Source organism: Synchiropus splendidus, chromosome 4 (genome assembly GCF_027744825.2).
Source record: "Synchiropus splendidus isolate RoL2022-P1 chromosome 4, RoL_Sspl_1.0, whole genome shotgun sequence".
Classification (NCBI taxonomy): Eukaryota; Metazoa; Chordata; class Actinopteri; order Syngnathiformes; family Callionymidae; genus Synchiropus; species Synchiropus splendidus.
In genome coordinates this window covers 30,597,969-30,617,527 of record NC_071337.1, presented here as the reverse complement: position 1 = coordinate 30,617,527, position 19,559 = coordinate 30,597,969, and the positions used below count along the sequence as shown (strand labels likewise).

Genomic DNA, 19,559 nt, shown 5'->3' with positions numbered 1-19,559 from the left:
GTATGTGTTGATCCTGCTTTCACTCAACTATGCCACATATGCAATAGCCAAAGTCCTTTTGTCAGTCACTGGAGTTTCTGTATGATGACCAGCATTAACTCAGGCTCGTTTCAAATGTTCACGTCTTGTCCTGTGTGTTCACAATTAATCACAGGAGAAATCATGTAACAGCTGCAAAAGTCCGCTGGGATCTAATTCCAGCCTGACAAGAGTGTCCATAACTAACCAGCCAAATTGGACATGGCGGTAATGTACTTTGAAATCACACTGTAGCGAAGACCAACAAGCTGTGCGGTATTTCTGTATTTTAGGATAATTTGACTGAATATTAAGGAAGTTAATGGACTGGTTTGGACTGAGTGGACCGGCCCAACCATCTGGCAGTTTCCAATTCACTAAGGAGCCTATTTGGATCACCAAATCCATGCGCACACCTTTAGAACCTGGCGGTTGTGTTGATTTTTTACAGACATCTTCGCAGTTTTCCAGAAGAAACCTGTGCATGTCAATCAAAGGTTTAGTCGAGCAAACTCCAGCCGGTGGATGCATCTCAGCATGAAGCGCCACACCAAACACTCAGACTCATCATTTTATGTCCAAACATTTAATGAATAACAAAAGCAGTGAACAAAACACGTGTTGCTGTTTGCTTTCATCCCTAATGGATTATAAACCGAGAGGCCGCCGACTATTTAGTGGAACACTAATGCATCACTAAAAGCTAGAAATAGCACTCACAAATTCTGGCCAGCTACCCATCCCACAGGAAATGGGCTGGCATCATCAGCTTGGTATGATGGTAAATTATTCTTACGTCCGTGTTGAATAAATGGAGAGACACCAGCTGCAAGTCTGCCAAGTGTCATAAACAAAACACACCGTTGCCCGTCCACAAGTACAGCAGGAAGTCATGAGCTCTTTCTCCTCTAACAAAGTACTCATGTCCACAAAGGCACACATTCAAGTTGTTTAGGGCAACTCCGGATGCAGTCATTCAACATTCAATAAAAAATCACCACCTTAAATATATATATATATATATAAATATATAAATATATATATATATATATATATATATATATATATATATATATATATATATATATATATATATATATATATATATATATATATACTGGCACACACCCCATATCAAACATCATATTTAACAAAAGTGAGGGATGCACAATTAAATGCCTTCATAGTAACACCACAAAACATGAGCACTTCATCAGCTAGAACACCATTAGTTAATTTTAGTAGTACTGATTTACCACAAAAAATATTTGGAGGAAAAGACAGTAAATGTAACACTAACCCTAAATGTTACAATTTATGACATGAATTAATGCATCATAGCCAACAAGGTACCGTAACATAATGGGGTGCAGATGTTCTGGGACTTTCATGAGGCAGACTGCAAAGATCGGTTTGTGGCAGTGAGGAAGAGGATCCAGGGACCTAGGGATGGATCCAATAGGTATGAAAGGCTGAGATTCCATGCTTGAGCAACAGTCCCAGTGTGGAGTGTGGATAATGGCACTGAAGCCAGGTTGCTCAGGTATCGATAAGGCTCAGAGACTTGCACCGGTTGGTTGCAGTGCATCACAACGTGCTTCGTACCACTTTAAGATTGGACCCACTTCACCTGGCCCGAGTCCACTGCAGTACTTTCTTCTGACTTTAGTAGTTATAGCATGACAAATCACTGCAAATGCCACTTCGGAAGTCTATTTTTGGGTGAGCAAGCTGCTCAAGGCATAACTGTACCCTGAGACAGAGACCGCGTCATCTCTGTGTGGACAAAGTATGTCTTCAGCTCTCCTTTGCCCTTCACGTTGATGATCCCTCGACAGCAGCACATGTAGCCAAGCGCTGACAAAATCCGACTCGTCTCCTCCGTGACCTGAGGAGGAGATCAAGCACTGATTCGAGGTGACAATCGGAAACCATTCAGGATTCAAGCACCTGTATTCTTCCCAGTATTCCAGTTGACTCCATCCGACTGGCCACGTTGACGCTGTTTCCCCAGATGTCATACTGCGGCTTCTGGGCCCCAATCACACCTGCTATTACCGGCCCGTGATTGATCCCTACCAACAAATAGAATCAAATCCAGGACGGGTCGAACCAAATGCATGCCAACAACACGCTGCACACAGCTGACAGAGATTCGGAGCTGTAGTTCTGTACGTGTTGACGCGAGCTTGTGGGGAGCCAGCTGCCCACAGAAGTGTCACATTTAATAAATAAAGTTTGTCTGATTCAATAAATCACTGATATTTTATCATTAAAGAAACATAGTCACACTTAGTGATTCAATTTAATGTTGGCAGTTAAGTTTTTACATTGTTATTCCTGACAGCTAGACACCATCAACCTCCTATGAAAAGAAGCAACAAATGCTGTCCTGCAGCAAGATTGGAAGTGTTGCTGGAGCTGCTGCCTGCCTTGTCCAGTGGCTGGGGAAGTCAATATCACAGACTGTGTACTTCAAGATAAAAGTGACAAAGGTGTTGTTTGACTTCACTTGGAAGAGGCAATCACTACTTTTACAGGCCGCCTCGAGGGTTGTGAGGTGGGTGTCTGAAGAACAAGCTGAGTCGACAAAACTAACCTGAGAATCAGTTCACAACATGGCTGTATGTTGCCGCTGTGTAAATCAGGCTAGGCTTATTCATTTGATATTTTATATTTACTGTAGTAGTGCAATGAAGATGCTATACATTATTACAGCTGTTTTTGGCTTTTAGAACGTAACCAATATAAAAATTCTTTGCCCCTAGGCCACACACTATCAGAAATGTAAGTGGCTGCTGAATCATAAAGTCCCCTGACAGGAACTCAGTCTAGCTCACTAAAGTTGCATTTAAAAGATGTTAACAGCCACTCGCTCACTCAAGTTAAAGTTGCTGTTATTTTTTTTTTCGAATAATGAAGTAAGCTGAGGTTTTGTTTGACGCTTCTTGTGCTCCGACTCTTCAACACCTTTGTGACCTCTCATGTAGTGGCGTGAAGTGCCGTTGGACTCTCAGTTGTTCAACAAGATGTGTGTACCAATTCTGAGTCTGAAGTCATTGAAGGAGTGTTTGTTGATGACATCCAGCTTCCCGACCAGAGCGAAGGCAAACTCCACCATGGTGCCAATGTGCATGTTCTGCCTGTCGTGCTCCTGCAGAGAAAACATATACAAAACTGTAGTGAGGTACAACAGGTGTCAGGTGTCCTCAAACATGAGAATGTTGGCCCCGTACTCCTGAAGGCTCACGTCTCAATATCCAGTGGCCTCATTTTATCAACTGTGAGCACAAACATTTCCATGCAAAGTATGGTATTTATCTACCTCTGACCACGCCTACACACACAACTTAGAGGTAGAACGGCACCCTTGGATATTTTAGGTTTGTCCACGTTTCCTGATCTTTGAACAGTTTGGCATGTCACGTCCAAAGTTTGCGTGAGGAAATAATTGTTTATAGTTTAAAAGTTTATTCAACACTTGCGATCTGCCTGCAGCGACCCATTTCATTGACCTGTTTATTTACAGTAAAGTATTTGTGATGTTGGTCAGTGGATACTTAATTTCTTTATTACATTTGGTGGTGTCAGTCAACAGTTTCGCACATCGAGAGAACTGGCTGACGATGATCCTTCAGAAGAACCATCGCATCATTGTCTTTATTACCTCTCAGCAAGAAGGTTCAGGGTCTGAATCCAGCTCTGGACCTTTCTGGGTGGAGTGTGCATGTTCTCCCTGTGCCTGCATAGGTGTTCTCCGGGTTCTCCGGTTTCCTCCCACAGCCCAAACACATGTTCACTAGGTGAATTGGACACTTGCCCCTAGGTGTGTGTGTGTGAATTAAAAGAAATTAATGAAATCCAGAGTCGACACTTCAGTTTGCCGACGTCAACATCACGTGTCCACTGATCTTGGCAGCCCTATATCTCGTCTCGATATCAAGATATCCGGCATGCTGATATGAAATTTTGCCCATGTCATTCAGCCCTAGTCTGCAGGCTCCCCGGTGAGTCCAGCTATACAATATGCTGGGTTATTGCTTGTCCTCTTCCAGTTGCAGTTTGATAGCCAACATGTTAAAAAAGTGTATTTCTAAGAGCATTTTTGCCTTTGACTCATGATAATTAACATCTGCTGTTACATTCTGTCGCACAGTAGTTTTCCTTTGTTGGTCACACCTTCATTGAGTGTTCCGCACAATAATTTTACCTCTGTGTATGTTGGGTAAACTATTCTTCCCGGCCCGCATTGCCATGATTTCAATGAGTGGAACAGTCCATTCGCACATTTCAGAGGGGTTGTTGTTGCATGGTCAACCGAAGGCCTGTCTGTACCTGCATGTTGTGTACCAACAAGTGGGATTCATCATCACGGATTACTTACTAGTGTACGCACGCTTGAAAAATCAATTTGGTTTGTACGAATGAATCGGGCCCTCGCCAACACACTGATGAAGGCCTTTTGTTCTTTTAGTAGTAGAAGATTGTTCATTTTAAATATAAATATAACATAAATATATTTGTACTCGCTGGGGAAAGGCGTTTTGGGCGCTCCCAAATTTGAAACTATCTTACACAGATGGAGTGTTGGAGACGAACCTGTGCACACTCTGGTCCAGGAGTCACATTCAGTCCTGTGGCTGCCATGTAAGTGCTCCCGATGGTCTTTATCTTTTCTACGCCACTGAACTTTGGTTTGGACAGAAGCTGAGAAGAAACACACCTCATTATCAGTTGTCAGCCTGGGGCAGGAAGCGGCGGCAGAAAAAACAAGGGCGGCAGACACCTCATCAAAATCGGCTATGATCTCATTTAGCAGACGGAGACACTCCAGTCCTTCCTTGTTCACATCCGATTCTGTGTAGAACTCTTTAAAGTCCGGGATGGAGGCGAACATCACGCACACAGACTCATACGACTGATGGTAGAGGTCCTGGTCACCAGAGAGGACGAAGGTTTTATGTGGAGATTGAATGCACAAGTCAAACAACAATTATTTGCCAAATCGAGTCGCTCTCGTAAAGTTTAGCGATTCAAAATTTCATGTATCGTGTGCTGTCATTGGACGAACCAGTCACCTCATTTTTCCAGTTTCGTCCCAAAAAGTGCTCCGCAACATGGGCGGGGAGGACGTTCTCCAGCAGAACCCGGTTCAGGTTCTCCATTGTTTCGATCTCTTCACACTCCCTCTTGAACTTGTCCCTCCAGAGAAAGTCCAACCGACAGTAATACTCGTTCTACAACACAGAGGAAAGAGTCAATCCCCCAAAGACTCCTCTGATTCGATGCTGGTCGTCTAGTGCATCACCCTCTTTAGCAGCAGATATGAATGCACTTCATTGACAATACAATGTGCTTCAACCCCTCACCCCTCTCCCTCACCCTATTTGTACTATTGTCCTTAAGTTTGGGGATTTCCTGCTGCAATCCTGCCTCAATTGGAAGAGTCACTCCACTAAATCAGTTTAACTTTATGAACTCTACACTCCACTCCTCGTTGATACTGCCTTCAATTGAGAGCTTCTTTAGTTGCCATTATATTCTAGGCTCTGCCCCAGCTTTGATTCCTTTGTTTTTGTACTCAACTGAACTGCGTCACTTTCACTTCTGCTTTTGTGTCAACCCACTCCTCAGTCATCACACATTGTGCATACAGTAATGACGCTCATTGAAACTCGAGACGATTCCAGTTTTAAACGGCTTGATATGTTGTTATATACACTCTATCACACCCTACAGTAGTTTAAAAAGCTTATTTACTAAGATCCTTGTGTACGAATCATTCTTCTTCTCTGAGTGAGTCCACCAATGTTCTGACTAAATAAAAAAAGAAGGTTAGATGTAAGCTCAGGGAACATACATTGCCATAAATATACTACTTATTCGTGTCTGTGTTATTAGCCAGACATTAAACAACACTATCATCACTCACATAAAAAAGTCATTTATTGATTCTAAATCTGTATTCCTCAACTTGAAGTTTATCAAAAAGCATTTTTATAATGTCTCTTAGTGACTATATTCACTGCCAAATGACACGACAAACCATACATACCAAAATAAATATGACTAACAGTATATTGCAGGATGTAGGCCAGTTTATTATATTATATTATATTATATTATATTATATTATATTATATTATATTATATTATATTATATTATATTATATTTTTTATATTATATTATATTCCCACATAGGGAAATTCCATGTATCACAGCAGCCAATGACAACATACCACAGACATTTAAGATACACAACAAACATCAAATATATCCACAAAGCACAAGCATACATAAAAACAAATGCTTTAAAGCCTTTGACCATTGAAATGAGCCCTTTTTTTGGAAGTAAAATCCATCACATTACAAACATGACTACAACCAGCAGAGGTTAAGAAGATGCTCAAAGTACATTGTTTCTGATGGCATCAGCAAAATCTGGAAGCAGAAATTTACCACCCGAAACTAAAGAGTGTGCTTAGTATTCATAGAAAATTAATGTCCCATAGTGATCTCATCGCAGCAGTAGGAGTTGGGCTCAGCGCTCCAGCAAACCACAAGCACATTTTTCAAAAAAAGACAGCGCTTGGTTTCCACGCTTGAGGGAACATTGAACACGTCTAAATATGTCAGCATGACTCTGCTCTCAGGGTCAGAGCATCTCAGGAGTGCAGGTTGGCTGCTGACCTCCTCATCACGGCAGATATCCCGCAGCTGCAGGCTACCTGTGGGCTGCCCCCTGCAGACATCAGTGTGCGGATGTGTGGGTGCTCTCCTGTGAAAAATATTTGATGCAAGTTGTAAACAGTCTGGACGATGTATGTTTGCACTGGATATTTCTCCCTGCAGAAGCAAGAGGTGGCAATTTAGCAGGCTTCAGCAGAGGGGCCACTTGCTGCTTGGCAATAAGATATGATGCAATCGTGTTGATAACTGGAAGCTAAAATAGAAGTAATCACTCTTCCCTCATGTCACAGTTGATCCACGGCGTTGGATATTTCTATACACAAACGAATGTACAGTAATGAGCATCTGCCGCGGTAACATTCCCCACAACGTCCTCCTGCCTCCCCGCGGAGACTGTAGCTGCAGCAGTAGTCGGGAAAGTAGGCCAGGAGAAAAAGTAGAGTGTTAGAAAAGCAGCACTGGAGTATAAATGAGCTCCTCTGCTCATGAAGGATGAATTACACAAGCTCCTGCTCTGCTCTTCAAGCTAAGTGCCCTGAATGGGCTCATTAGAGCTGACTAATAAATTGTAAAAGCAGAACTTCGACTTTCATTTTTGATCAATAGTCGACTATTTTGTACACGATTGGCGAATTAGCGAATATGTTGCTGCTCTTTCTACATTGCCATGACAGAATTCAGTTCATGATGAGTGTTGATTCTACTACTAAAATAATAATCTTCCAAGGGTTCTTGCATTTATGAACAAAAGAAAAAAAACCAGACTGTAGCTGCTGCATCACCCAGATTCAAGTAATGTGTAGGGGAGGAGGTGGAGACGGTTGTCAGGGGTGATCTGTCACAGAAGAGTGGCAGCTGGGGGGGTTGGAGATGTTCAAGAGACTTAGAGAGTTAGAGAAGGTTGTGAGTTCGATTCCATTTCTGCATGCCTTTCTGCATGGAGTTTGCATGTTCCCTGTGTGCGCGATTGTTTTCTCCGGTTTCCTCCCACAGCCCAATGACATGCTCACCATGGACACTCTAAAATTGCCCCTAGGGGTGGCTGTGTGTGTGTGAATGGCGTGTGTGCCATTCACCATGCGACTTGTCCAGGGTGTATTCCTGTCTCTTGCCCATTGACTGCACCCCCCGCAACCCTGAACAGGTCTAAGCCGTGGTTAACTGAAGATGTAAGTAATTTAGAGAGACAAGACTCAGACGGTTCGGACATGTGGGAAGGAGAGACAGGGACATAACGGACAGAGAAGCCAGGAGCAAAACAACCAATGAGCTCCAGGACGAAGAGCACAGTTGTGATTAGGGAGAGTGCACAAGCACAAGGTGGATTAGCTGTTGCAACCTCTGTTGAGAACATGCCAAACGAAGAAGACTCAACAGAGCTAACAGGAATTTTTTTTTCATACATCACAGGATAGTCCCAAATCAACAGTGTTGAATTAATATTTGTTAATATTTATTTTGAATTAATAGTTTTGGTTCTGCAGGAGTTGTACGATTTCGATGCAGAACCTTTGTACCTTTCACTTCAAAAGAGAAGCCTGCAGCAAAGATGCACAGTGAAACCACTTTGTTCCAAGGCTTCAGGAAAATGCTGTTTCATTCTCTTGGACTGCTTTATGTTTTTGTCGCCGGTGTTATTTAATTACATGAAGCAATTAGAAATGAATCAATACAGCGAGGCACAAAACCAAAATAAGCCCCGATGCTGGGGCTCAGCAGGCGCTTATTACTTTTTTTAGGTAGTGGATTTTCTACGTTATGTTTGGCAGGCTCATAGAAGTCAACAGCAGCTGTTGAAGGACAGATTATTTGAATCATTCAATGCTTTTAATTAAATATTTTGAATACTTCTTTTATTTGTATTTGTAAACCTTGAGTTTGCTAGGATGGGGACACAGGATGAAAATGATGATATGTCTCATTGTATAGTTTCTGAGAAGACAGGCGCAGCGAGAACAGAGTTTTCTTTTGAAGCTACTTCTTCATAGAGCAGAACAATAAAGCTCTCTACTTGAATAAATCATCACTGAATCTGAAATGAAGAGCGCAGCTGTCTCCTTCATGTGGAAACGATGGCAAAAATGTACAGTCAGTAAATCAGAATGCTTCTGAAAACTACTGCACTATGAATTTATTGGCCAGAGCCTTCACTTTTTTCAACTAAATAGACTGATGTAAGAGCACATTGCACGGTTGTTAAGTTGCTTCTACATACAGACTCTCCAGCATCTGTAGACACGAGGCAGTGACCTAGAACAAGAGCAACATATTGAGCCGTTTGGCTTGAGCGAGAATCTCCAGGGAAAGGCTGTTTTGGGATTTCCCATCTGGATCGCCAGCTTTGAGGTCACAACTGATGGATGGGACCCCAATAAAAATACAACTGTGAATGTGCGCCAGCTGACGTCACAGCTCTCATGTAAGACAGATGTCTCTCTGGCATTCACAGCACCAATCAAACAAAATGGCATCCACTTTTTTCAGCAGGACTATAATGACCCAGTAAGATTCCAAGAGCTTACGAATGAAGACGGCGACGACCCAGTTTACACTCCATTTCTTTCAAGTTTGATATAAAATGGCCTAAAAACATCATCTCCCTCCAACCCAAACTATTCCCCGGGTGTAAATAGACCCTAACAAAGCTAACTGAACATCCTACCTGTCTGGCCAAAACCAGGAGGGTGATAAAGAAGATGAAGAGAGACACAGACCCCATGGTCTTCAGATCTTTTAGGACTCCTGGTCTGCAGATGAAAGAGAAATGGTGCCATGACAAAAGGCAATGCATCAATTATACGGAGACATTCCTGGGGTTGGTTATTTGGAACAAAAGCAGACCACGACTGCTCACTGCACCGCACACACACAGAAGTGAATAACGAAAAGAAGTGCCCTTCGTATGATTACTCATATTACTCGTGTGGGTTCGTTGCATCGATTTCTTACAACAGCATCACAAGTAGCCGAAATTAAGGTAAAAAATTAAATAAAAATTGAAATGTAAATTCAATTGAGCATTCACTCATCGATGTGTAACAAGATAAATGAGGTTTAACACTGCAATGTTACAACTTAATTACTGTGAATAAATTCTTTATTTCCTCTAAACTTTCAATGTCAAATGGAAAAGAAAATAGTGTGACACATGTGACCGCAGACGCTCACAATAGTGGGAAAAGATTTCTTAAAAATTCCCCTGATGTGCTAATGACTGCCTGTCCAGGCTGCTGTCAGGTTTCAATTTTCATGCAAATAATTATGACATGTCACAGCTAGACAAGAGGGTGGGGGCAGGAAAGCAAGCTTTTTTTTCTAGAGCATTATATGAAAACGTATTCTTAGATCCCTCCTCAACTTTCATCTCAATTTCACTGCCACTCCCCGTCCTCTTCTCCAGGGGTGACTGGTGTCAACAGCATGCTGGCATGTTGCCTCCTCAGCGATACTCGGGTCTCATTAATCACTTTAATAGGTGGTGCTGGTGATTCGGGCAGCCCGCAAGGTCAAGCCTTAAACAGGATGGCTGACCTGAAGTGGGCGCGTTGATTGTTTCATTAAAGAGGTGCGAGAGCACTGGGAAAGCGCGGGATTACAATTACCTATCCAGTGTGTCGGTCGGGTACAGAGCTTTGCTGAAGACATCCAGAAGGGAAGCATGCGTCTGCAGGATGATGATGTTGTAGATCACCACAGCCACTAGCATGACCACCATCTTCAGCTCGTAGTTGATCCTCAGGAAGACAGAGCAGGACACCAGACCCAGGATGCAGCAGTAAATGAAGTACTGTCAACGGAAGAAGGTGGACGAGAAGGTCAAGAAATAAATGGGACCGGAATCACCCACGGGACATCAGCGTACTGTATCTCCAAACCAAGGCTTATTTTAAGCATGAGGGCAAACATTGTTTTATTTAGGAAAGTACAGTACAGTACAGTACAGCACTCCACTGCGGTCCAATAAACATTCTCAAACATAAGGATTCTCTGTGTACTTGAGCATTCTACGACGATTTGATTTTGGAACCAGCTTGTGTGCTAAAACATACTGCAGCCGGATGACGCCACGATAAAGCAAACTTTTAGTCTTTTAGAGACTATTAACGTCACGGCTGCTTTTTTCTTCCACAATATTAACGTGCAGGAAAATGATCCTGGGCAGGGTTCCAACTTGCAAACTCTTAAAAAGTTGTTCCCTTATAAGTAATCCAGCAATTTTCCCAGAGCTACATCACTAATATGATTGATTTTTGTCCCCTTCATCTCCAAAATCATTATTCAAATCGTGCCGTTGTTCATCTTCAGGAAGTGAAACATCTGCTTGCTTCAATTTTGCTCATTTCTAATGGCCCAAGAAGCCATCAGGGAGTGTTTTAAATTAGCTTTTTTCCCAACTTGTAATAAGAAAATCTATAGATTTTCAGCACAGAACCACGTTGAGTGGGTGCTGACGTCAAAGAATTGATGGCGTGATCAGGATTGCATCATGTGCTAAAGTAGCAGTGTTAAGTTTAAATATAGAATTCAAACCTGTGACCCTTATCAGCCATTGGACGCATGGCTCAATTCAGAACCTTGAAACACCCTCTTATGGTGAGGAGTGAGATCCATTAGTCAGAAATGCAGCAGCAAACTGAAACACCGAAGACAAATGAGGCTGCATACAAGCAGGCTGCTGCAGATTTTCTAAACTGTTGTGATGTGAAAAATTAATAAGCATCCAAGGTTTTGATTTGAATGACCCAAATAATAGAATTGCAGTATTTGAGACCGGTCTACATCTCAGGACCACATTTTCCAATGCTTGGAACAAACTGTGGTAGATTTTTGTCAAGACACTTACTATTTCAGCTGCTGAGACCTTTATTTGTTTTCAATTTATTTTAAATTTCATTGCCATGTTATGTCCATTAATGAAACTTTATTATGTGAGGGATGAGGGGGAAATGTGAGCTCTGACTGGGAGTGTCGGTGAGCTCCAAGTTGAATATTAAAGTCATCAATAATCACCTCCACTAACAATGAAGGTTATGTATCATGCGTCTGAAAAACAGCCACATACATTTCAATGAATTAGCTTGGTAGGAAATTTGCTAACTCAGAACGGACTCTATTTGATCATGTCGCTGGGCGTGGTCTCACCGTGCCTTGGTCTAGGTCTTAGCACTGTCCCAGGTTAGGTGGTCTCAACTACAACACTACCAAATAAGCATCTCTAGGTAAAAAGGTAACATTTTCATACACTAAATTTGTGGAATCAGGCTGACTTTTGCCTTTTCATTGCAACTTAGAAAATCAATGGAAGCACACACAGATGCACCTAAATCATCTGAACCAATTTTGCATCTCATGCTTCCACCACTGAAGCTCCAGCACATGTTCCCACTCCCACCCTGAAATATGGGGCCAGAACACAGCCTCCGATAGGTGTTGTCCTCTCCTTTGCTAGGAACCGATCACCGCTGTCCACTAGTCTGACAGTTCTTGAGGGCAAAAGGTGTTAGATTAGATAGATACTTTATTGATATCTGAAGAGAAATTCCCATTTCCAGCAGCATGACAGGTGGAAACATGAGCAAGAGCAAGTAAAAAAAAAAAAAAAAAAAAAAAATGCTACAATGAGATAGGAAATGAAAATTAAAATAAAAATTAAAATAAATAACAACAGTTCAGCATGTGAATGTGTGTGTGTCACGAACTAAAGTGTGTCTTTGGTGTGAGTGTGTAGTGAGTCTAGAGTGTATTTGTCCATTTTATCGTCCTTTCCGAGAGATGTTGAAGAGCCGAATGGCGTGAGGGAGGAACGATCTCCTCAGTCTGTCTGTGGAGCAGGACAATGACAGCAGTCTGTCGCTGAAACTACTCCTCTGTCTGGAGATGGTGTTGTGCAGAGGATGACTGGGATTGTCAATGATGGACAGAAACCTGTTCAATGCCCGTCTCTCTGCCACTGATGTTAGGCTGTCCAGCTCTGTGCCAGCAAAAGAGCCTGCCTTCCTCACCAGTTTGTCCAGGCGTGCAGCATCCTTCTTCTTCAAGCTGCTCCCCCAGCACACTACTGCTGTTAGGTTCACTGTTATCATACCATAATCTTCATTACCATGTCTGCAAAAACGTGACTTGTAGATTCCAAGTAGCTTGAAAATACAGTGCTTTCACTCTCCAAAAAAAGACACTTACTGGGAGGTAAAACCTTCTTTCTCCTGGGCTTCCATTCTGGTGGTCCCACACTGTGTCATTGGTTTCATTGAGTGGTGATGAGGTTGTCAGGGTGGCATCCATTGATCCCCCTGGATCCTCCACAAAGAACTGATAGCAGAGAGAGAGGTGTGATATGGAACAGCTGATTCTAATCACACTGAAGAGGCAGCTGTTGGCCATGCTGCACACGGTTGTCGAAGATCTCACCTCAGGAGGGGTACATTTTATCTGAAAAGAACATGCCCCTACCTGAGCACGTTCTGGGAGTGTTGGGAGTGTTTCTAGCTAAAGACGTGGGGACCATGACTTGAGGCGAGCACATGGGTCGCCCATCTGAGCAAGGCGTGGTGTTACCAGTGCAAGTTATTACACCTGGCATATTACACTATGGCTTGACCTATAATTCTATGTCTCCTGACTGTGATACCATCAGCCTCTTTCCAAGCTGATTCATGTCTTTTGGCTTAGTCCAGACTTAGATCCTGAACACTTGAGTTTTACGGTTTGTCAATTAACCATTCAGGGTAACCACTAGGTTTGACCAATCTGGGGTGCATTTTTGTGGACATCTGGCACCATTGATGCAGCTCCATGAGCCTTGGCAGTCTTGTGAAATGTTGCCACTGCAGTGGTGTCAGTTGCATTATTGTACAAATTAAGCAATACACAGGACAAATACAATAAATTCAATAATATCTTTGGATGAGCATCTCAGTTTCATAAAAACCCTCATGAAAAGTCATTTATGAACCAAAGAATTGTCGGTCACAGACATCCTGCAATCACAGATATGCACAGCATCTAACCTATGCACAAAAATATCCGATGTTGCCATTATGTCGACACAGCGATAACGAGGCACACTCACACACACCATGGCCCCCTTAACACCAGTGACTCGATCAGACTGAGATACCGTTCTCCAATTTTTGAACAACTCACAATGGACCATCTTCTTACCATATTGAAAACAGCCATCACCAATATTAGAGCAGTGGTGGTCATTGTCAGGACCAAACGCAGCCAGGGGTTATTGGTGATGATGATGTGGGAGGAGGCAGGAAAGCAGGTGAATGTGCAGAATGACCCTTTTCTTCCCTGCTGAAACACAGAAGGCAGAACAGTGTGTTAACATCCCATCAAAGTGAAGGTGAATTTTGCTGTAACGGCTGCCTACATCCCTGCAACGCACAGACAGTGTTTTCCATATATTCCACTCCACACAAAAACAATGTTCTTCTGAGACTCTGACCACAAAGCCAGAACAGTATCCAGGTAGCTGACAGCTATATCCAAAGAAATGAAGGGCCACTGGTCAGCATTCATCACTGCACAGCAGGGGTCTCAAACCTATCCTCAAAGGACCGCAGCGGATGAAGGTCTTTCTTCCAACCATCAAACCAACAAGCACAAATAGCTAACCAATGAGCTGTTGGCTGAACTGATAACAGTGTATATATATATATATATATATATATATATATATATATATATATATATATATAGTAAGTATAGTAACCGAGTAGGAATCCAAAGCAAAACATTTTTTATATTTAGTAGTGCAAGATGGTTTTAATTCTAACAATATTCTACTGTGACCCAGCTGTGGTGTCGAAATATGACAAAGGAATCATATAACAAGCAAAAAAAATTTGGTCATTTCACGAGTTTCAGTCTGTAGGCAAACTCACCAGAATGTGGCCAGCGAAACAAAGGATGAGGATCAGAGCCAGCAATAAGAATGCAAAGCCAAATGAAATTCCCAGAACAGCAGTTCTGCAAACACATAGATTTTCATGTGTCAGCGTGTCATCCAGGGAGATAAATGGAAGTGCGATTTCTGAAGTATGCCCGTCCTCCCCACAGTTTATATTCCAGAACTATTAATCTCAATTTACTGCAGAGTAGCACTCTGTGGACCATGTTAAGATGAAGCACTGACGTCATGGATGACGTCATGTCTCATTGTGTGCAATCGACTAAGAGTTGGAGCAAAGATAAATTAGACCAGAACATGCAAGATGTAAAAGTCAATGGCGCAAGATGTAAAAGTCAATGGCGATGGAGGTGCTGGAGTTTCAAGATTCAAGAGTGAAGACATCTTGTCCTCAATATAAAGTAGAACAGGACAATATCAACCACATGTAACAGCAACATTATTGTGTTTCCCTCTAAACCAAAGTATAAATAAAATAAAACAAAAAGATTAGAGTAGAACTGAAAAATAGAGCAGGGCGGGGTTTGGCTGGGTGATTTGCAGGCAGCCAAGGAAGTTTCCCTGTCAGAGAAATAAGCAGGACGTTGGCTCTCCCGGAGTTGATGAAATCCTATGGCGTCTCCATGTTCAGGATGAGGGTGTTGTTGCTGTACCGTGTGAGCAGTAGCCTCCCTGCAGATAGACTCATTGTTGATGTCACCACCACAGCGGTGTTGTCCACTAACTTGATGAAGAGGCCATTGCTGTGTGATGGTGAGCAGTCATGGATCAGAGAAGTGTTGTGGGCCCCTGTGGTCAATATAGGAGTGTTGGATGTGTTGTTGCTGTACCAAACTGCTTGCGGTCAAAAGGTCTAGTGCAGCACAGTGAAGTGTTAACGCCTGGCTCTCCAAAGCAGTGAATTACCCCTGACTCACACTAAATGTGGTCACAGATTGTGGCAGTTCTATGTCGCCGCGTGTAAAGCTCTGACTCACAGCAGAAGAGCTTGTTTATCCAGAGCATGATGGAAGAACACTGCAAGGTCAGCGTGGAATTAATAGAGTCCAATGTCCCAGGAAAAGGCCACCTGACCTGTGCCACGCACGACTGCGACTGGCTTGTTTTGTATCACACCACTTCTTGTCAAACTGTTTTTCATGTCATTAAACTGGATTCCTGTTGTTATATTATGGGTATTTTAATTACATTTAAGATCTCAAAGTTCAGTTTTCAGCTGCGTATCACCTGGACTTCCCATGGTTCAAATTTTTTTAAAATAATATGAGAACAGCTTTCAATGCAAAACAAAAATCATTGAAATGACTACTAATCCTAATAATTTAGGATTCGCAAAGGACTAAATCAATAAATATGTTAGTTCAGAATGTAGAGCAACTCAATAGAAACAATTGCAGAATACAGGAACAATTATATATCTAATGGCCCCGTCAAATTATTTTAGTCAGTCTTCCAAGGCTATTTTTGTCGAGTTACAGTTTGTATTTTGGTCTCTTTCTAGCCATGCAATTCTATAGCATGAAAAATACCTACTGCCGTAGAAGAAACAGATCTGTTAGACGAATAATAATAATGAGTCACTAGAATAAAAACAAAAAACTAGACAGCAAGAATTCCCATATATCCAGCTGTTCTGCCACCGCTGCAGGACACCTTATGTAAGAGGGGTCCCATAGTGTCAACACATGATATGTAGACAACTTACTTGGGCAAAACAAGGACTTGCACAATGAATATACAGCAGAAGATCAAGCAGGCACATGTGATGTAGTACTTGAAGGCAGGAAGTGTTGTGGATCTGTACTGTAGTGAAGACAAAGAAGAAAAATAAAAGCATCACATATCACATCACATCTAAATCCTTTATGTCAGTGTGTGTAGCAGATATTATAATCAACATTTACATACAAGGGCCAACCGAAAAATATTCTGTAGGAACATCTATTGATATGAAAATGAGCAGTCTCACTGTCTCAGTGACTTTTTAGTTAAAGGGAACCATGAATGTTAACCCTTCATCTGAGAGTCACAGTATCTAATGTATGAGCAAGCTGAAACGTCACCTTAACTCAGTCCTTCTCAAATAGTGGAGCGTGGAGCGAAGCCAGTGGGGGGTACATGTGACCTCGGAACATGCTTTTTTTGCCTTACTAGAATGAAGTGTAATTGCACATCCACTCATTACTTTTTTCTTTCAGTCAAATTGATGCAATTTAAGTCTTTTCAGTTACAGACAAAAACACTGTTAATAAAGTTAAATAATGTTGATTGTAAGTTGCTCAATATTACTTTCTTTTTTCTTTTCTTTATCACTGTCTTAGCTAATAGTGTCAGTGTGAAAAAAAGCATGGTGGGACTGATGACTCAAAACAAAACTAATATTGTTAGGGTACATTACCTTCTCTCTAATTAGCCTACACATCACTTAAGGCTATAAATATGGTTTGAATAAATTATTTTCATTTTCACAACAAGATAAAGAAGGTGTTTTCATTTTACTCTGAGGCTTATGCTAAAGCTGGGGTGACGAGTTAATACAATGGTGTCATGGCATTAGATTTTACATATTAGCTGAAACAAATCAGGCGATGGATGCATCTTCTTTAAAATCAATGAAAATCATTAACTTCTTGTGACCTTATTTCATTTATGCACAGCATTACATGTTTTAAACCTGAAGGTAGAAAACAGTGATGTCCACTTGTTTTTTTAGAGAAACAGCCACCAGCACTTACTCTTAAAAAGTCAGATTGTGATCTTTAGCTGTTTCCTTAGTAAAAAAAGTATCGGATTTTAGAATCCATGTAAATGAAGCATCATTTTTGATACACAGCACCTTCAATGCAGAGACTTGGTAAAAAGTGAATCTTTCATCAGACCATATATTTTTATCAAGATGCAGTCCTTGTAGAACAGGGAGAAGACTGGCAGAAAGCGGCACTACGTCCATATCATCTGCCCTAACACCCCCATTCATTGAGCTTTCACCTACCTCTTTCTCCAGGGCTTTGTTGTGAAAGAACAATGAGATCCTCTGGATGTCCTCGGACTTCAGCCACTGCCTGAAGACAAGTGAGTCAGAGTGAAACAAAACCAAACGAGCCAGTGCATTCCTGAAATCAGAACCGTTATGTAAAACAGAAACATGGACATAAAGGAATGACAATTGAGACTGCATGAATTGAGCAAATAAAAGACGCTAAAGCTCACAGAATAATATGAAGAGCGGCGTTGATGTTAACGTTTGTTATGTTCACTGTCTTGTGAGCGGTAAATGGTTTCTTCAAATGGTTTTCTACATTAATATGTTGACTATTCTAAAACCACTTATATTGTACTACAATATTGTTGCGCTCCGCAACAACCCAGCCTTTCCCTGGTTCTTACTTCTGAGAGTTGATGCCGTCAATGGTGCGAATCATTCGCTCATTAAGTTCCTCCTCAAATCTTCTCCTCTGTGACTTGGACCTTTCGTTGAAGGGAGAGACACAACTACATTACATTTCATCACACGTCCAGACCAAATAGAAAATGTGTCAATGTCAAAACCTTTCTCGTCGTTGGAATTGATACTGTCCCATTGGAACGTCCTGATGAAGAAATGAATACATAATTTAAGTACAATGATTCAATGCACAGCACAGACAACCAAACCTGAGAGACAATCTTCTCACTTTGGTGTTGATCTTGCCATTTTCTGTAGTCATGCTGTCTCTCTGGTGCAAGTTAGCAAAGGGTTTTGCAGCCCCCCAGGACTCCAAGTAGCGCGTCATCCTAACCGACGCCCTCATCTTTCCAGCATCGATCGAAGGACGAGAGCGCAAACCCAGCAGCGGGCTGTGGCGTTCAGTCTTTGGAAGGAAAATAAAGGTTAATAAGACACATGAATGAAAACCATGCAGTTTCTCTTACAGCTGTATCAATTCTACAGCTGTACGAGCTCCTGTGATCAGTAGCATTGTTCACACAATAATAAAGTATAGACAGCAGCAGAGTGGAACTTTTAATAATGCTATCAGTCGAAGCAGTAGACAGCAGGCGGAGCAGTTACATTAGTAGTAACAGTTACAGATGTTATAACAGTACTCAGTGATACAGTGATAACAGGGAGAAGAATAAAAGTTTCAATTCAGATAGTAATCAAGTGAAGACATTGCAGAACAAATTATTTTTTTTATTTTTTTTATCATACTAAGTCGGTTCCAGTGAGATAAAATTAACTCACGCCAAGAGAGAAGATTAAGGAATAGAGACTCAATGGCGACTATGACACGAGAACAAGCAAAATACTTTTCAGCTTTAAGTCTCTCAGAAGGTTGTTGAATTTATCGAGGGTGATGAGTTACTTCCATTTCGATGTGTTCCAGGCAGCTTGGCCAGAGTACTTAAAAGAGAAGTTCTGATGTGAGTCTTTTGAATGTAAACCACAAATGCCGTCTGCTATGTGACATAAAAAAAGTCAACCGTGGCTCTCTGAAGGGATCCAAGGCAGACAACTACACCCGACCATTGAAGGTGCAGTGGTGGTTGAGGGCTCTACAGCCAGTGATAAACTTTATGGCACTGCGATACGAAGAATTTAGGGAGTGTTGACATGTTCAAGGGGCATTCATGTACGTGTATACGACACAGAACAGGTGACAGTCCATAACAATGCTAAAGTGATGCAGATCAAGACTTGAGCCCCGGGGCACATCAGAGGAGACACGGCATGATTGAACTGCATCACCACGGCAGCTGAGTGAAGGAGTTGTTCACACAGAAGAAAGCCATCAACTGAATATTACGTTGAAGTTTCAGACAAGACAAACTGCTGAATGACTTGGTTTGGTGCAAACACAAATCATGCCAAGATGTCGAATTTAATTTCATCTAGTAGAATCTAATTTCTAATCCGTGCCAGGAATTGGCCTGATCCTCAAGGAGCATTGT

The 19,559-nt window shown here is 41.8% G+C and overlaps 1 protein-coding gene across 4 annotated transcripts in view; it reads right to left on the bottom strand.

Annotated features, from left to right (window-relative positions):
* Window positions 1-600: 600 nt before the first annotated feature.
* adcy2b (adenylate cyclase 2b (brain)) overlaps window positions 601-19,559 on the bottom strand; it is a 42,057-nt gene continuing 23,098 nt past the window's right edge. Inside the window, exons 10-25 of one of the 4 annotated variants that reach the window (XM_053862698.1) lie at window positions 18,302-18,478; window positions 18,177-18,217; window positions 18,015-18,119; window positions 17,620-17,689; window positions 16,333-16,430; window positions 14,602-14,686; window positions 13,871-14,011; window positions 12,890-13,018; window positions 10,312-10,496; window positions 9,372-9,456; window positions 5,097-5,255; window positions 4,805-4,951; window positions 4,618-4,725; window positions 3,058-3,172; window positions 1,969-2,093; window positions 601-1,906 (exon numbers count right to left, since the gene is read on the bottom strand). In XM_053862698.1, coding sequence (XP_053718673.1) covers window positions 1,754-1,906; window positions 1,969-2,093; window positions 3,058-3,172; window positions 4,618-4,725; window positions 4,805-4,951; window positions 5,097-5,255; window positions 9,372-9,456; window positions 10,312-10,496; window positions 12,890-13,018; window positions 13,871-14,011; window positions 14,602-14,686; window positions 16,333-16,430; window positions 17,620-17,689; window positions 18,015-18,119; window positions 18,177-18,217; window positions 18,302-18,478 — 1,923 coding nt within the window. In that variant the 3' untranslated portion in view covers window positions 601-1,753. The remainder of the gene's footprint in view (window positions 1,907-1,968; window positions 2,094-3,057; window positions 3,173-4,617; window positions 4,726-4,804; window positions 4,952-5,096; window positions 5,256-9,371; window positions 9,457-10,311; window positions 10,497-12,889; window positions 13,019-13,870; window positions 14,012-14,601; window positions 14,687-16,332; window positions 16,431-17,619; window positions 17,690-18,014; window positions 18,120-18,176; window positions 18,218-18,301; window positions 18,479-19,559) is intronic. The other 3 variants (XM_053862699.1, XM_053862701.1, XM_053862700.1) reach the window with 3 other exon arrangements.